At 38.2% G+C, this 19,456-nt stretch overlaps 1 protein-coding gene and 1 pseudogene across 1 annotated transcript; both read left to right on the plus strand.

The window, feature by feature from the left end:
• Positions 1-887: 887 nt before the first annotated feature.
• Positions 888-1,211, plus strand: LOC142180052 (secreted RxLR effector protein 161-like). Its single transcript, XM_075250971.1, has one exon. The coding sequence runs from the start codon at positions 888-890 to the stop codon at positions 1,209-1,211; it is 324 nt and encodes a 107-aa protein (XP_075107072.1).
• Positions 1,212-2,292: 1,081 nt separating this feature from the next.
• Positions 2,293-8,587, plus strand: LOC107790083 (myricetin 7/4'-O-methyltransferase 2-like; annotated as a pseudogene).
• Positions 8,588-19,456: the final 10,869 nt, after the last annotated feature.

Below are 19,456 nucleotides of genomic sequence, written 5' to 3' on the forward strand. Positions count from 1 at the left end.
CCAAACTAAGGAACCAAGTGTTCCGATTTCAACCCAAACACTTCCAAATCCCGAATCATCCATCCTCGCAAGTCATAAATTAATAAAAGCACATACAGAGAGTTTTATATAGGGGAACGGGGTTCTAAAATTCAAAATGACTGGTTGGGTCATTACAAAGACCAAACGCGATTCAGATGGAAATATTGAATGATATAAAGCCAGAGTTGTTGCCAAGGGTTATACTCAGAAAGGAGGCATTGATTATAAAGAGACCTTTTAACCGGTCTCAAAGAAAGACTCGTTAAGAATTATTTTGGCTTTGGTGGCTCATTATGATTTAGAGTTACACCAAATGGATATGAAAATTGCCTTCCTTAATAGACACCTCGAGGAAGAAGTTTATATGGACCAACCAAAGGGTTTCGAAACTAAAGGTAAAGGTCAAATGGTGTGTAAACTGAAGAAGTCAATATATGGACTTAAACAAGCCTCACAACAATTGTATATAAAGTTTAATGATACCATAACATCTTTTGGATTTGTAAAAAATATCGTTGATCAGTGTATATACCAAAAGATCATCGAGAGCAAGTTTATATTTTTAGTCCTATATGTTGATGATATTCTACTTGCTGCGAATGATTTAGACATATTGCGTGAGACTAAAGATTTTCTCTCTAAGAATTTTGAAATGAAAGATATGGGTGAGGCATCCTATGTTATAGGAATAGAAATATTTTGTGATAGATCACAAGGATTATTGGGATTGTCTTAGAAAGGCTATATCGAAAGAATTCTAGAGAGATTTAACATGAACAATTGTTCTGCAGGAATTGTTCCAATTCAAAAAAGGGGACAAATTTAGTCTCATGTAGAGCCCTAAGAATGATGTAGAACAAAGAGAAATGGAATCAATTCCTTACTCTTCTATTATTGGTAGTCTGATGTATGCTCAGACTTGCAAAAGACCGGATATTAGTTTTGCGGTCGGAATGCTAGGAAGATATCAGAGTAACCCAGGAGGTGATCACTGGAAAGTTGCAAAGAATGTTTTGAGGTACCTGAAAGGAACGAAGGATTACATGCTCATGTATAAGAGATCCAAGCATTTGGAAGTTGTTGGATACTCGTATTCAGATTTCGTTGGATGTATTGACACTAGAAAGTCCATGTTTGGTTATTTGTTCCAATTAGTTGAAGGAGCAATATCATGGAATAGTGCCAAATAGTTTTTCATTGCTACATCCACGATGAAGGTAGAATTTGTGGCATGTTTTGAAGGCACAATTCATGCATTATGGTTGCGAAACTTCATTTCAGGACTTGGGGTTGTCGACACCATTACCAAGCCGCTAAACATTTACTGTGATAATTCTGCAGCAGTATTCTTTTCCAAGAACGATAAGTACTCCAAAGGTGCCAAACATATGGAATTAAAGTACTTTACCGTCAAGTAGAAAGTTCAGAAACAAAGAGTGTCACTTGAGCATATTAGAACTGATCTCATGATTGCAGATCCGTTAACGAAAGGTTTACAACCAAAGATATTAAAACAACATGTACATAGAATAGGTCTTGGCTATATTTATGACTGATGTATTTATGATATTTTGACACTCTGAGCTCATTTATATGTTTCTGATATACATTAATGATTTTCTGTTTCTCATAATGGTGTACACATTATTGTTTTGAGATATTACAGGATTAGTCTCAATGAGAAATTATTGTGGACCATAATGTTTTATAGCTTATGGACTTTATACGATGAGTTGCTAATGTTGTAGTATATGGAAGGGAGTATGTAGACATATTATATATATAACCGCCATAACTCACGTTTAGTAGTTTATCGTATTATGGTATTTATGATGGGCTTTATAGAAGAGATTTGTTTATGCGCAACAAATATTTATATTATTAAATATTAATATTATATGATTATTGGGCCAAGTGGGACAATGTACGTTTTTCTACGTGTGTGGCCCAATTGGTCCTCTCCCCACCAATTAGGGTTACCACCTATTCTATTCCTCCTTTCCATCACTAAAGGCGGCGGAAACGAAAGCTAGGGCAGGGGGCAAGAAACCAATTCCAATTAACACTTTCGCTTCGTGATAATGACTTATGATTCAGGTATGTTTTCTATAATGATTATATGTAAGATTGTTATGTTCAAGATCCTGGTATGAATTTAAAGTTAACGCTTACATTGGAATCCTGAAGTGTATAGAAGTTAAATTGGTCCTATAAGAACATATTATAGGTTTCTTTAAGATGACAAATCTAATCAAGACAAGTTCCTTGAAAATGGCAATGAATGAGAATGGTTACACTGAACCTCTCCAAGCTCAAACTCAAACATGGAAACATATCTACAACTTCGTAAGCTCTTCAGCAGCAAAATGTGCAGTTCAACTAGGCATTTCCGATGTCCTATACAAACATGGTAAGTCAATGTGTCTTTCCGACCTCTCTGCTGCCCTTCCCCTCAACCCTTCCAAAATCTCCTTCATGCCAATTCTCATGCGCTCTTTAGTTCATTCTGGTTTCCTAAATGAACATAAAGATTACTATTCTCTTACCCCAGCTAGTCGCCTTTTTTTTGAAAATGATTTCCCCACTGCTTTTCATAATGCTCATAATGGGAAATCTTTTTGGTACTATTTCGCGGATGAGCCAAGAGTAAATGATATCTTCAATGATTCAATGGTTAATGACTCGAGCTTGATTGCCAATGTGCTTATTACGGAGTGTAACATGTCTTTGAGGGGTTGACATCGTTGGTGGATGTTGGAGGTGGCACTGGCACTTTGGCAATTGCCATAGCCAAAGCTTTTCCTGCCATAAAGTGCTCTGTACTTGATCTCCCTCATGTTATAGGTGATCTCAAGGGAAGTGGGAACTTGGAAGTATGTTTGAGAAAATTCCTAATGCTAATGCAATCTTATTCAAGATACATGTGTTGATACTTTCGTGAATACTTACGTCTGGTCATGCATGTCCATACAAAATCAATGATTAATACATGACATGTGCTTGTTTTATAAATATACTTCTACCATTATGATATGACTGTCACAAATATATAAATTTTAAGATGGATGTGTATGATGTTGGGCATATTTCGATATGTGTTGATGTTACTTTACCCATATTTTAACCGCTTTTTGATGCTATTTGATCTTTAAAATGCCCAATATGGTTTAATTATTGGTTTTATGACTAATTGAGTTGTGTGTGGTGAATTAGGGTGTTTGGAGTGCAAAAATATGAAGAAAAGGTGCTCTAGGTAGAGGAAGAGAGATTGGATGCGTCGCATCCAATCTAGAAAAAGATCAGATTTCGTGCACCCTTAGCAGTGAAGTCGGCCCATAGCATCCGCCTTAGCATCCGCACCTGGGCAAAGCTGAGAAGTGGAGGACGAGGTGGATGCGAAGCATCCACCCTAGCATGCGAAGCTGAGAAGTGGAGGACGAGGTGGATGCGACGCAACCACCCTAGCATCAATCCCTGAAGCTGATTTTGATTAGAAATAGGAGAACTTTGGCCCACGACTTTTGTACGCAATATATAAGCCAAAAACGTCTCTTTTAGGGCATCTAACATATTGGGAAGAGGGAAAAAGCCACGACAAAGCTGTGGAGGCCGGAATTCATCAAGTTCCATCTTTCTCCCACCAAACTTAGTAATCTTTATGTTTCTTTGTATGATTTATTGTTTGGCTACCATGTCTATATGGAGCTAAACTTCACGTTCTAGGGTTGTGGTTCTTTCATGACTATTGTTATTCGGATATTATTTTTGACTTCTTGATTTATCATATTAGTTTATTTATTCAATCTTGCACTTAATTATTTAATTGCTTGATCACCAATTGAATATTATCTACGAATCTAGAATTGAACTCAAAAGTGGGAATTCTATATTGCATATAGGATTGAGTAGGGCAAGTTCTTGAACTCGGGCATCGGGGAACGGATTCGTGGTTAGGATAGACATATACCTAATTGCCTTGCTTGGTTGATTTACAGGAATTATAAATGCGTTCTTGTTGATTCTAACTCCATAGACATATAGGCGTTAGGTTAGCTTGAATAGGCGAGTAAGAACTCGACAGATTCTTATGAGCAATATTAACCCTGTCAACCAATAAGCTAGATAAATTAGTCGGTCAATTCAATTGAAGAATATAATAGGATTATTAGATAGCCCATAACCCTAGATCGTTTTCATTACATTGATATCATAAAAATCTGCTCTTTCTCTGTTCAAAGTTTATTATTTATATTTTTTTATTTAATTAGTTTAGAATAAAATATTTTTAGGTTTAATTCTTGTTTAGATAATTAGGATAGTCTAATTTAGTTAATAGTTAATCATAAGTCCTCGTGGGTTCGACATCCGACTTTTAGTCACTTTATTACTTGACGACCGCGTATACTTGCGTGTGCGTTTGGCCGCAACAAGTTTTTGGGTTTTTCTTTGTGCCTCGGTTCTTTTTCATGGGATGTAGTTTGAACCGGGTAGCTTTTTGCTTTCCGAGTAGATTAGGAATTTAGGGAATAAAAGGAGCAAGAATGATGAACCTAGGCGCCCTTGACTTGTTTGATAGTAACATATTTATGCTTTGGCATGTGTAGTATCTTCTGTATGATTTGAATTTATTGATGATGCCTTGTTAAATTGGATAGCATGTTTTGTGGCGCCTATGTCTCGTTTACATAACTTATGTTCACCTTGTGTTTAATACTTAATATCTCGTGGCTCCGTGAATACTTGCATTGCTTGAGAGTCGGAATGTGATCGTTTTTAGTGAGTCATGTGCCATGTGTGGTGAGGTTTTGTGTTGTCCATGTATTGTACTTATGTCTAGAACTTGCCCGGTATGTGAGTTGAAGCGAAATTTGAGGTGATGCTCGGTTTGAAAAATAATTTTAGGCTTTCTTTGATCTTTTTGAGCTTATTACTTATCACAAATAAAATTTATCTCTAGTTAACCATTTTGAGCCTATTGACTTTTATTTGGTACCCACATTACAAGCCTATACCCTTTTTATTCTTAATTGACATTGTTTTGATCTTTTTACCTCTTAAAGCACTTTAATTGTTAGATGAGCGCTAAAAGAAGTAAAAAGTGACTAAGTGTGGGGTGACTTTTGAGTGGAACCAATGAAAGGAAGAAAGATGCACTTGTTTTGTAAAATACTACACCACTAGCACCACTAGCGAAAAAAAAAAAAAAGAAAGAAAAATAGAAATGAATAAATTGTTGTCTTGTTCTTGCTAGTGGGTATGAACTAAAGTAGTGCTTAAAGAAAAAGGGACTGTTTTGGGGGTGATATTGTTTGTGAAATTGAAGTGGTGTTGAAGAATTTGCGCTTAAAGTAATTTTGTGATGTATTAAAGTGCTTAGGAGGGTGAGTCACTATTCCTTAAATATATCCTACCCGTCCCTTAGCCCACATTACAACCATAAAAAAGTCCTAATTGATTTTAGATCGAGCGAGCTTACATTAGTAGAGATTTACATTAAGGGCAAGTCTATGGTACCAATTGCATGCATGTGACTTCTTTGTGAGAGTGAGCGATTTTCTTTGATATATGTGAGTCATTAAAATATATTTGATCATGAGATTCGAATGTGTGGATTGAACTCGCTCTCTTGTTCTTGTTGTGAGGGCACATGGTTTCACGAGGGATAGGTAACGTTATTAGACTTCTCTATGATGTTGGGTGTTCAAGCCATGAGTGCATAGTGACATTGAGTCGGTTTTTGAGGTTAGGATTGTTGTGAGCATGTTGTCTTTGTTCGAATATTTTTAAAGAATGACATAAGTAAAGGGAAGTGTATGTGATGCATATTCTAGAGCCTAATTGTAGCAAATAACCATGGTCATATGTGTAGTGTGCTTTGAATGATAAGAGCTTAATTTTGTTTCGTCTACTATAGTGATGGTTTGTTCGAGGACGAACAAAGGTTTAAGTGTGGGGTAGTGATGTTGGACATATTTCGATATGTGTTGATGTTACTTTACCCATATTTTAACTACTTTTTGATGCTATTTGATCTTTAAAATGTCCAACATGGTTTAATTATTGGTTTTATGACTAATTGAGTTATGTGTGGTGAATTAGGGTGTTTGGAGTGCAAAAATATGAAGAAAAGGTGCTCTAGGTAGAGGAAGAGAGATTGGATGCGTCGCATCCAATCTAGAAAAAGATCAGATTTCGTGCACCCTTAGCAGTGAAGTCGGCCCATAGCATCCGCCTTAGCATCCGCACCTGGGCAAAGCTGAGAAGTGGAGGACGAGGTGGATGCGAAGCATCCACCCTAGCATGCGAAGCTGAGAAGTGGAGGACGAGGTGGATGCGAAGCATCCACCCTTGCATGCGAAGCTGAGAAGTGGAGGACGAGGTGGATGCGACGTATCCACCCTAGCATCAATCCCCGAAGTTGATTTTGATTAGAAATAGGAGAACTTTGGCCCACGACTTTTGTACGCAATATATAAGCCAAAAACGCCTCTTTTAGGGCATCTAACATATTGGGAAGAGGAAAAAAGCCACGACAAAGCTGTGGAGGCCGGAATTCATCAAGTTTCATCTTTCTCCCACCAAACTTAGTAATTTTTATGTTTCTTTATATGATTTGTTGTTTGGCTACCATGTCTATGTGGAGCTAAACTTCACGTTCTAGGGTTGTGGTTCTTTCATGATTATTGTTATTCGGATATTGATTTTGACTTCTTGATTTATCATATTAGTTTATTTATTCAATCTTGCGCTTAATTATTTGATTGCTTGATCACCAATTGAATATTATCTACGAATCTAGAATTGAACTCGAAAGTGGGAATTCTATATTGCATACAGGATTGAGTAGGGCAAGTTCTTGAACTCGGGCATCGGGGAACGGATTCGTAGTTAGGATAGACATATACCTAATTACCTTGCTTGGTTGATTTATAGGAATTATAAATGCGTTTTTGTTTATTCTAACTCCATAGACATATAGGCGTTAGGTTAGCTTGAATAAGCGAGTAAGAACTCGACAGATTCTTATGAGTAATATTAACCCTGTCAACCAATAAGCTAGATAAATTAGTCGGTCAATTCAATTAAAGAATACAATAGGATTGTTAGATAGCCCATAACCCTAGATCGTTTTCATTACATTGATATCATAAAAATCTGCTCTTTCTCTGTTCAAAGTTTATTATTTATATTTTTCTTATTTAATTAGTTTAGAATAAAATATTTTTAGATTTAATTCTTGTTTAGATAATTGGGATAGTCTAATTTAGTTAATAGTTAATCATAAGTCCTCGTGGGTTCGACATCCGACTTTTAGTCACTTTATTACTTGACGACCGCGTATACTTGCGTGAGTGTGTTTGGTCGCAACAGTGTAGCCATACAAGATAAGATATGAATAGAAATAATCGCATTCGTCAAAAGGTACAAGTACTACATATAAAGAACATAATAACAGAATGGTGCTTGAGACGATTTAGTCACGCGTGTAACGTAGAACTCCAGATGCGCAGGTTCTTAGTTTTTAAAAACATGATGATCGAAGGTCTTAAAAGAAAAGATAAACCTAAAATCATTATAGGTGTTACCAATTCAATTACATCTAGCAAAAGATAGATAACAATGGAAGTTGAAAATAGTTATAGATGGTACCAATACTAGGAGTTCTAATGCTTACTAAAAGATAGGTGATACCAATACTAGGAGTTCTAATGCTTACTAAAAGACTCTTACTATACTAGATATATTGCCACTAGAATTTACTGTTAGATAATCATTAAGTATATAACATTATACTATTATAGGTCCAAACAGAGCATTTGTAATATTGAGTAATCCTATTCCTCCATAAAATATGGGATTTAGGATATAGATACCTCCTACAGTAGATAAAAGTAAACTCACAATATAAATGTTCTTTATGTACGCTCGGTGCATAGTTAAACTCTTATATTGTTCCTCCACAATTTCCAATTGAATACACTAACATCTTTCTTATTTAGATACATCTCTATTTATTCTCATTACAAAAGCCTCTCTTACAGCTAAATGACAATATAAATGTTCTATAAATGATTTTTAAGATCTTTAAGTTGTCCTGCCCATCTTTGTTACATTCGTAAAGTTAGTTTTCTATATCATATTATGTGAGGATTCGCAAGTAGTAATTTCTAATAAGTTTTGAATTGTTACCCTCCTCGCTCCCCTAAATTCCTATCTGCTCGAATTTTTCATGGTTAAACAGTGGATTCTCCATAACTGGCCGGCCGACGAAGATTGTGTGAAAATATTAAAGAAATGCAAAGAGTCAATTCCAAGTAGAGAAAAAGGAGGGAAAGTGATAATTATAGACATAGTGGTGGAAAATCCGAAGCAAAAGGATGATTCTGTTCGAGCACAACATAATATGGACTTGGTGATGATGGTTCTTTTTGCTGCCAAAGAGAGAACTAAGAAGGAATGGGAAAAACTCTTCACCGAAGCTGTTTTATGTGAATATAAAATAAATCCCACCCTGGGCACTCTACCCTCGAAGAAATGTGCGTTTACAAAATATGTTAAGCTCTAGTGAATAAACTTGTAAGCTTATTATGAGTCTATTTCTATTTTTATCGTATTGCGAGCTTTATTTCTTGATATTAACATTACTAATCAACTTAATTGGCTCCATTCTCACTAGTTCTGTAATTCCAAAAAATTGAAAAATAATGGAAAATTCTTCATTATCAATGATTTTAGTAATAGATATATAAAAACTTTGCGTAAGCCACTTGCGTTTAGCTCTGAAATACTTATTGCATATATAAGCTGCATATAATGACGGCTATTTTCTAGTACTGCTTAGACCAAGCTGTGACCGTGGGGTTATGTAACGACCCGACCGGTCGTTTTAAGCTCTAGCACGTCGTTTGGCTGTTTGAGACCTTGAGTAGTTTCACTTCATGTATTATGACTTGTATGTGTGGTTGGGGTTCACTTTCGGGAAGTTTAGAGTTGATTCGGAAAGAAAATTCTCAATTCGGAAGCTTTAAGTTGGAAGAGTTGACCAAGGCTTGACTTTTGAGTAAACGACCTTGGAATCAGCATTTGAAGATTCCAATAGGTTCGTATGATGATTTCGCACTTGGGCGTATCTTTGGGTTGAGTATCGGGTGGTCCGGAAGCATTTCGGCGCTTATTGTGGAAAGTTGGCATTTTGAAAGTTTTAGAATTTCCTAAGATTAATTTGAAGTTAAATTTGATTTTATTGATGTCCGTTTAGGATTCCGAATCTTGGAATAGGTTCGTATCGTGATTTGTGACTTGCACGTAAAGTTGGCATCATTTCGGAATGTTTAAGCATAATTCGGAAGCGTTCGGTGAAGTTTAATAGTTTGAAAATTGAAATAGGTGCTTTGATCGTCGATTCGTAGTTTGGATGTTGTTTGGTGTGATTTGAGGCCTCGAACAAATTTACATCATGTTTTGGGAATGGTTGGTATGATTGGACGGGGTCCCGAGGGCCTCAAGTGTGTTTCGGATGGGCTACGGGTCATTTCGCCATGTTTGAGCTGCTGTTTTAAAGATGCGGTGCATCCTTCTTCGCGATCGCGAAGAGCAAAGTGTTGTTCCAGGCCTTGTGAATCGCGATTGCGGAAGAAAATTCACGATCGCTTAGAAAGATTTTCTATTGTCAGTGGTCTGACTTCGGGGGCTTATATCTTGCAATCTATAAGGAACTTGGAGATGATCCATGAATGAAAGTTATAGCCCTTGGTGTCTAGTTTTCAGAAAGGCAACCATTTGTCATTTGGAGTTTTGTACAAAACGTTATCACCATTATACTAGAGGCTATCTGGAGGAGTTGGGTAGCTTGTTCTTCACGATCGTGAATGGTTTTCCGCAATCGCGAAGGAAAATTTTGAGCTGAGAAAAGTTGTGCTTCGCGATCGCAAAGCATTTTCCGCGATCGTGAAGGGTAAATACCTGGGCAGAAGCTATATTTCGGGGATTTGCCTCATTTTTACCCCATTCCTTCCATGGGAGCCGACTTTGGGGCAATTTTGGAGTGCCATTATTTTCATCAAACTTTGGGTAAGTAATTTCTACACCTTGTGAGTTAAATCAAGGCTTATAAATGGATTTAAACATAAACAATAGTAGAAATTATGGGATTTTTGGAAGAAAACCTAGAAATAGTATTTTTAGATTTTTGACCACGAAATTGGACATGGAATTAGGAATAAATTATATATTTGAGTTCGTAATGTTATGGGTAATGATTATCTTCAAAATATTTCGGAATCCGAGCACGTCGACCTGAGGGTTGACTTTATGAACTTTTCGAGGGGAGTTGGAAATTATTATAAATTGATTAATTATGGGTAATAGAGTATATATTTATGGATTTGCACATTTATTTGACTAGTTTTGGAGAGACATGCATCAGTTTGAGGTGTTTGAGTGACGTTGGAGCCAATTATGAAATTTCGGAGGGAGGTAAGTCTCATGTCTAACTCTGTGAAGCGGGAAACTACCCCTAGGTGATGTATTTGTTATGTGGTACTTGTTACGGGGGCTATGTACACATAAGGTGACTAGAGTTCGTATGTAGCTAGATTCATGTTATGTTCGGGTAGACTTAGGTTCCCGCCATGCTATAACTGTACTATTTGAGTTGTCTCTTGCCTACTAAATTCCTTTATTTTTCGTTGCGACTTGGGACTAGACTTGTGTAGAGTGATAGACTTGCTATTATAGAGATTCGACGGGCTTTATGATTAGCCGTGAAATAATTGTACTCCTCTTACGAATTTCTCCCGCGTTATGCGTTGTCATCGAAAGGGTTTCCCTTAAAATTTATAACTCACACCTCTATTCGTAAGTGGGGTCAAGGATACTTCAACGTTTCTTATTCTAATAGGATGGGATTGTTCGCCTCGGCAGTATAATAGATATCTCTATGGTTCATGCCGTTCGACCCACGGCAGTGCGCACATCATGATGGGATCGGGCCGTTCGCCTCGGCAGCACTTTGTATCACACTCTCATGGGAGTGGGTTATTCGCCTCGACAATACAATAGATGTATCGATGTTTTGGCAATATTATGATGAATCATGCCATACGCCTCGACATTTCTATAAAATACTCTTATGAAATCGTGCGTAATAATTGATAATAAGGCAGTATATCCGTGAGTTTTCCTGATTTGAACTGTGACGACCTATCTGGTAAGGTCCATTATATTATATATATACTCCGATTGAGGGGCTAACTACTAGCTGAGAGCTTGAGTTATTGCTGAGAGGAGAATTTTACCACGTATTTATACTTGTTATTTCATTTATTTACTCTGACTCACATCTGTTTACTTCTACTGTATCTGTCTTATTGGACCACTAATAAGTGTCGATGTCGATCCCTCGTCAGTACTTCTCTGGGGTTAGGCTGGATACTTACAGGGTACGCATTTATTTATATACTCATGCTACACTTGCTGCACTTATTATGCAGGTACATATATGTCTGGTTGTCTTTTGGGTGCAATGACGCGGCTTTTGCGAGGACTTTACCCTTAGTTGTATTCCATGTTACGATCCACAGCCTACTGTATAATTTGTATTCTAGCTATTTATATTCTCCTGTATAATTTGTATTCTAGACAGATGTTGTATTTTATTATATTTTCTAGTTCATGCTCATGCACTTGTGACACCGAATTTTGGGGGTTTCTACAGGTTGTTCATTATTGTAGTTCGTAAAAAATATTATTATTTACCTGTAAATTCTATTTCATACTAATTAATTAATAAAAATTATGATTTCAAAGTAATAAAATGAGTAATTAAATTGATCAATCATCGTTGGCTTGCCTGAAGGTGGTGTTAGGCGCCATAACAACCTATAGTGGATTTTGGATCGTGACAGCTTGGTATCAGAGCATTAGGTTCACTTGGGTCTCACAAGTCATGAGCAAGTTTAGCAGAGTCTTGCAGATCGGTACGATGACATCTACACTTATCTTTAAGAGGCTACAAGGCTGTTAGGAGCACTTCCCTTCTTGATTCCTCATCATGCAATTTGATTCCTTGGAGGCTTATGCCTTTATTTCTTTCTTACTCAATCTTTTGCAACGTGGAACATTTTTTTATCAATTAGGCATCGAGGAGTTGTAGTGGTACTGTAGACGTGGTGCAAGATGTTTCTCCCTGCATATCCGGGCAGGCTATTATCATCGCCTTGCGAAAGGGTGTTCAATCGTTTTAGCCCAGTATCTGTATTTACTATGGTTTCGAAGCTATGCATAGATTATTATGATGTTCATGCGTTGTTATCACATAGTGTTGGTGTAATGATAGGGTGCTTGTTTATGTGTCGAGACAGTGAATGACTCGAAAGGAGGATTTCTCAGTGCATGGTTTAGAGATTCGTCATTTAATTCCAGTAGAGGAAAGGCAATCAGACTATGGATGTTCAGGCCTTAGTTGATCAAGTGACGAGACTTGGTATTTTTGAGCGTGGTGGAATTCTCATTTGTGATGTGATATCGTCGTCTTTGTTGGAACACATTAAGGTTCGCCGATGTTATGGTCTTATTAGATTTGCCTTCGGGGTAGAATGTTGGGAAGTGGCGTCTAAGAAGCGGTTGTTAGAGATAGCGAAGTGTAGCGGTTTAGAATCGAATTGGTGTTTCTAGTATTGATGCCTCGAGAAAGATGATCTTCTAGGAGGTTTAGAGTTGGTAGCAATTGATTAGTCCTGGTGCTACAGGTATGGATTTGATTAGAGGCAACATTTGGGCAGCAGTGTATGAGGAAGGACATGGCGGGAGGTGTCTCACGGTGGTTGGATTACTAGCAGGCCAAGTATGAAAAGCGGAGGTCAAGAAGTTTCTTAAAGAAGATGATTTGGCCGAAGTGGGAGTGGCAGAGTAGCATATGGATTCTGCGGTAGGATAGCCACGTACCTTAAGGAATATTAGAGCTATTTGGGAGACATGGTGGAAAGTGACTAGGTCCATGGATTATAATTGTAATGGTGGTTACTGTACGGAGAAGGATTGAATACGGCAGAAAAGAGTTTGCTTGAAATGAAAAGAGGTGTGAAGATTTGATTATCATTTCGGATGCAACATGACTTTGAGTTTGGAAGATATTGTTGGACTTTCAGTTGATGTCAATGGGGAAGGAACAGACTTGTATATCTGGTGGATGAGCATGGGCTCAGAAGGGTTTACTGAACTCATGGTAATTGTACCCGGTGCAGCATCGTTGGAAGATGTTGGCATGGAATACCACAGGTGGGCTATCTCCTGTGAGCAGGTTAGCGGTTGCGTGATTTTGATAAATTTTCTATGAAGAGTTCTACCTACTACTCGGTAGAAGGTCGAATATGCGATTGTGGCTAATAATTCAGAATGTTCATGAAAAGTTTAACAAGAGACTACGAGATATTTGGCGAGTTGGCGGTGCGAGATCATGGTAATTGAGAAGGAGGAATCTTTTTGGGTTCTACATTACGTGGTGGTAGCTTAAAGCTAAATGAGGGTGCCCACCGTCTACAATTGGATCGCGTGGTTGTCTGCTTGTGCGGTTTCTAGTTATCGGTGTATTTGTGGGGTTATTATGACTAAGAAAATAAAACATCATGGGAAATTTGAGCGAAGAACTTGAAGAATGTGTGCTATACTTCGCCTTATCGATTCATGTGCAGTTTTGGGAAGACTCAGAGTTTATGCTTCTTGTGGATGTGATGTACAAGGAAACGAATTCAGCCTGTTGCTTCTTTGGAAGTGTTCATGTGCTATCAGCGCACTAGAGTTGGGTTATATATTCGGGACCAAGCCAGAATGGGTGACTCTCTATAACAGTTCTAATGGGTTCAAGAATGTAAGCGCGGTATTTAAGGATTTTTGGGTTCGTTAGGTGACTGAAGGCCGGGATCTTGTAGCAGAGTGTGAAGAATACTCGGGGAATTTTCTATGTTATCATCAGGTCTACAGGGTAGTATTGTATGAATGGGAGAAATAAATTCAGATTCGTGAAAGGTATTCCAGAAAAGGTGTACCAGTTGGAAATGCTATTGTGCGCGGAGGGTCTGAGACGGTTCATGGGTATCAAGACGATGTGGTCTCATGAATTGGGTCACTCAGGATGAGTGATGATTGAGTTCGTTATGTTTTTGAATGGAGCTATTATTATTTCTAAGGCAATTCAAGAGTAAATTGAAAGCAATTGGGTCAGATAGTAATGGTTTGAACCAGCATGATTGTGGCAATGATCAGTTCCATCGGCGTGTTAGTTATACGGGTGATTTGTGGCGGTACGTGCGGGCTTGACAGTAGCCGTAATTTTATTGATTTGGGAGGTATTTGGTTATAATTACCTTGTTATGTGTAAATGGATCCCGAAAGAGTTATGACGGTTTATACCGCAACTTGAGGTTTGTATTTTCTAAGGTTATGGTAATTCAGTTGCGTGTTGCAATTGTTATTTCGAAATGAGTTAAGTGAAAGGGTTCTAGCCAATGAAGTGTTTATTCTACTAGTAGTACAATGGTTATGGTGAATTCTTGTACTCTCGCGTAGTGGCATGATAGGTGCAGTGAGAGGCATGAGAATTGAGAGTTGAGGATCAAGGTTGTGGTTCGATGTTGATAATAATGTCACTAGCTCGGATGAGTAGGGGGAATTCAGATGTTCCGAGTAAGATGGTATTTTCTTTAATGTCACCTGAGAACTGCGTTCTGCGTAAAACGCTTTGTGTATTGATTTGCAGATTCATGATTTGCTTTACAGAATTAGTGCGGTTGGTGGTGTGGAGGTGCAGACTTTGCTATCTGGTGTGAAAGGTCATGGGAGAGTACCCCACGGGGAGATTTGTATAAGTGTGACATGTTAGTCACTCGATTGTTAAAGATTGAAACCAAGTACGGGGATTTTTGGTAATATCGTTAATGTGAGAGTTTATTCCTGGAAGGCGCTCTATTCCTTTTGTTGTGAACTATGGGAGTTGTTCCGGATTGAGACGGCTTGATTATTCACACATATATTATTGTCCCGTGTAGCTTGTGGTATTAAATGAGCAGGATGGCTCTCGAGATGCAGATCATTTATTGCACCTTAGCCGTGCTTGGATTTTGAAGTGTATGACGCTATCCGTCTCCCCGAGGTGGTATTTTTGCACTTGGCGTGCTTGTGGTCGATATTCCTTTTTAGGGTTCGCTTTTTCCTTATGTATCGCATTCACGTTTGTAGCTTGCTGGCGCATTATTGGCATCATATGGGATTTTGGAAGTGTTTGAGATAGCTTATTACCTGAGCAGCTTGTACTGGGTGAGACGGGATTATTGGAACTGGGATCAGTGCGATTAGAGTTATGTAGGGTATATTTAAGAGCATATATCGTTATTTAGTTCAGAATGAGGTAATGGTGCTTGTTAGGTTAAGAGACCCCATGATTTATTGTTTTGGCAGGTAGTTATGCGTTTCTATGTATCTCTTTCGTTGTGGCGGTATTGCAAGAGTTAGAACAGGGCTCACATGTGTTATGAGGCGTAATTCGGGCATCAGATTCGTGAAATTGTAGCTATTGTGGTCGGAGGATGTTATTATGGGCATGTGAATCTTGCAGTGCATCGTGTGAATTCAGAAAAGCTGTATGATCATGTTTTGGTTCAGTGTGTAGTGATTGATACAATGTTCGTATGTTAGAATCAGATCTTGTACAAGAATTCGGAGGTTGGAATTTGGTTCTAAGGCTTATCGACTAAATAAAAGGGAGGATCTTCAGTCTGGCTCGAGCTAATGTGCTCAACTGGGTTGTGGTGGCACGAGTAGGTGCACAAATTGTTGAACAATTATTTTGGGGCAACTCTGTAACGACCCGACCGGTCGTTTTGAGCTCTAGCACGTCGTTTAGTAGTTTGAGGCCTTGAGTAGCTTCACTTCATGTATTATGACTTGTACAAGTGATCGGGGTTGAATTTCCGGAAGTTCACAGTCGATTCGGAAGGAAAATTCTCAATCCGGAAGCTTTAAGTTAGAAGAGTTGACAAGGTTTGACTTTTGAGTAAATGACCCCGGAATCGGAATTTAAAGGTTCCAATAGGTTCGTATGATGATTTCAGACTTGGGCGTATTTTTGGGATGAACATCGGGTGGTCCGGAAATATTTCAGCGCTTATTGTAGAAAGTTGGCATTTTGAAGGTTTTAGAATTTCCTAAGATTGATTTTGGATGGGCTACAGGTCATTTCGCCATGTTTGAGCTGCTATTTTTAAGATCTGGTGCATCCTTCTTCGCGATCGCGAAGGAAGGCCCGCGATCGCGAAGAGCAAAGTGTTGTTCTAGGCCTTGTGAATCGCGATCGCGGAAGGAAATTCGCTATCGCATAGAAGGATTTTCTGATTTCGGGAGTTTATATCTTGCAATCTATAAAGAATTTGGAGATGATCCAAAAATGAAAGTTGTAGCCCTTGATGTCTAGTTTTCAAAAAGTCAAACCCTTTATCATTCAGAGTTTTATACAAAATGTTATTATTATTATTATTATTATTATTATTATTATACTAGAGGCTATCTGGAGGAGTTGGGCAGCTTGTTCTTCGCGATTACAAATGGTTTTCCGTGATTACGAAGGGCAATTTTGAGCTGAGAAAAGTTATGCTTCATGATCGCAAAGTATTTATAGTGATCGCGGAGGGTAAATACCTGGGCAGAAGCTATATTTCGGGGGTTTGGCTAATTTTTACCTCATTCTTTCTATGGGAGCCGACATTGGGGCAATTTTGGAGTGCCATTTTCATTATCAAACTTTAGGTAAGTGATTTCTACACCTTATGAGTTAAATACAAGGCTTATATATGGATTTAAAAATAAAAATTAGTTGAAATTGTGGGATTTTTGGAAGAAAACCTAGACATTGTATTTTTAGATTTTTGACCACGAAATTGGACATGGAATTAGGAATAAATTATATATTTTAGTTCGTAATGTTATGGGTAATGATTATCTTCAAAATATTTTAGAATCCGGGCACGTCGACCTGAGGGTTGACTTTATGAACTTTTCGAGGAAAGTTGGAAATTGTTATAAATTGATTAATTATGGGTAATAGAGTATATATTTATGGATTTGCACATTTGTTTGTCTAGTTTTGGAGAGACGGGCATCGGTTTGAGGTGTTTGAGTGGCATTGGAGCCAATTATGGAATTTCGTAGGGAGGTAAGTCTCATGTCTAACTCTGTGAGGGGGGAACTACTCCTAGGTGATGTATTTGTTATGTGGTACTTGTTGCGGGGGCTATGTACGCATAAGGTGGCGAGAGTCCATGTGTAGCTAGATTCATGTTATGCCCGGGTAGACTTAGGTTCCCGCCATGCTATAATTGTACTATTTGTGTTGTCTCTTGCCTATTAAATTCCTTTATTTTTGGTTGCGACTTGAGAGTAGACTTGTGTAGAGTGATAGACTTGCTATTGTAGAGATTCGACATGCTTCATGATTAGTTGCAAAATAATTGTACTCCTCTTACGAATTTCTCCCGCGTTATGCATTCTCATCGAAAGGGTTTCCCTTAAAATTTATAAATCACACCTCTATTCGTGAGTGGGGTCAAGGACCCGTCAAAGCTTTTTATTCTAATGGGATGGGGACATTCGCCTCGGCAGTATAATAGATATCTCTATGGTTCGTGTCGTTCGACCCTCGGCAGTGCGCACATTATGATGGGATTGGGTCGTTCGCCTCGTCAAGACTTTGTATCACACTCTCATGGGAGCGGGTTGTTCCCCTCGGCAATACAATAGATGTATCTATGGTTCGACAATATTATGATGGATCGGGCTGCATGCTTCGACATTTCTATAAAATGCTCTTTACACTTTTCCAAAAAAGTCAACAAAAGTCAAATCGGGGCTCGCCCGGTCAAACCTTGGGTCCAATGGTAGATTCCGTCTACCCATGACCCAACGAGTTCATATATGTTATTAGTTTCAATATCCGAGTCCAAATCGACTCTCAAAACTCAATTGCATATTTTTTTTAAAAACTTGACAAAGCTTCACAAATTTTCACTTTGATTCACATAATTTCGATGTTAAAATCTAAGATATGTTGATGGAATATGATTATAAATAGATTAGAATCACTTACCCAAGGTTTGTAGGTGAAAATCCCCTCTCCAAATTGCCTCCTACCGAGTCTGGGGTTCAAAATTGTGAGAATGAGTTCAAAAATCCCGTCTCCCAGCCCTTTAACCAGTTGTAGATGTCGCATTTGAGACACAGGGTTCGCATTTGCAAAACCTCGCAATTGCGGACTAGGGATCGCATTTGCGAACCCTGACAAACTCAACATAAACCGCAATTGCGATAGAGTCTTCGCAATTGCGAACTGGCGAACATCGCAAAAGCGAACAATTGTTCGCAATTGCGAACACTGTCCAATTTCTGCTAGCTTCGCAAATGCAAAGGGGAGGTCGCATTTGCAAAAACTTCCCCTCACCTGTCTCCTTAGCAAATGCGAGCCTGGTGTTCACATTTGCGACACCAGAGCACCCAACACCAGATTTTGCTATTTTCAGTCCAAACCACTCCATAACATGTCCCAAGCTCATCCGAGCCCTCGGGACTCCAAACCAAACATCCACACAAGTCTAAAAACATCATACGAACTCGCTCGCGGGATCAAAACACAAAAATAACATCTAAAACTACGAATCGCACTCAAAAATGCATGAAATTCTGGGAAATTTTCAAGAATTTTTAGAATTCCAACTAAACGTCTGAATCCTACCAAATCAACTCCAAACGACACCCAATTTTGCAGACAAGTTCTAAATTTCATAACGGACCTATTCCAAGTCCCAAAATAAAATTTCGAGCTCGATAGCTAAAGGTCAACATACGGTCAAACTTTTCAACTTTAAATTTCAAAATTTCGGGAAATCAACTCAATTCAACCTACGGAATTCCAAAATCAATTTTGGGCATACGCCCAAGTCCAAATTCACGATACGAAGCTATAGGAGCCATGAAGATACACTTCCAAGGTCGTTTTCACAAAAGTCAAAGTTTGGTTAACATTTTCAAATTAAAATGTCTAAGTCAAGAATCAAGGGTCCAAATCAACCCGAAAGCTTTACGGAACGAAACTAATCAACCCCACAAGTCATAAAATCATAAACAAACAAGTGTGAAGCAATAAAAGGGGTAACGGGTTGTAATTACACAAAATGGCCGATCGGGTCGTTACATTCACACTCCCTCCTTTCTACCTCTGTTGTATGGTTGCGCCATAAAACTTTCACTGAATTAACCTTCTTCGACCTCAACTGTCACACTTCCCATTAAAGAATAGTATTAGACCTTCTTCATAAGTTAAGTTCTCATCAAGCTCTACATCATCGAGCTGAATCTTATGACTATCATCACGTACATATCGTCTAAGCATAGA

Source organism: Nicotiana tabacum, chromosome 4, assembly GCF_000715075.1.
Source record: "Nicotiana tabacum cultivar K326 chromosome 4, ASM71507v2, whole genome shotgun sequence".
NCBI classification, from domain to species: domain Eukaryota; kingdom Viridiplantae; phylum Streptophyta; class Magnoliopsida; order Solanales; family Solanaceae; genus Nicotiana; species Nicotiana tabacum.

Bases quoted from the DNA above. Each gene is read 5' to 3' on its own strand.
- LOC142180052 (XM_075250971.1), top strand. From the start codon at position 888: ATGGAATCAATTCCTTACTCTTCTATTATTGGTAGTCTGATGTATGCT.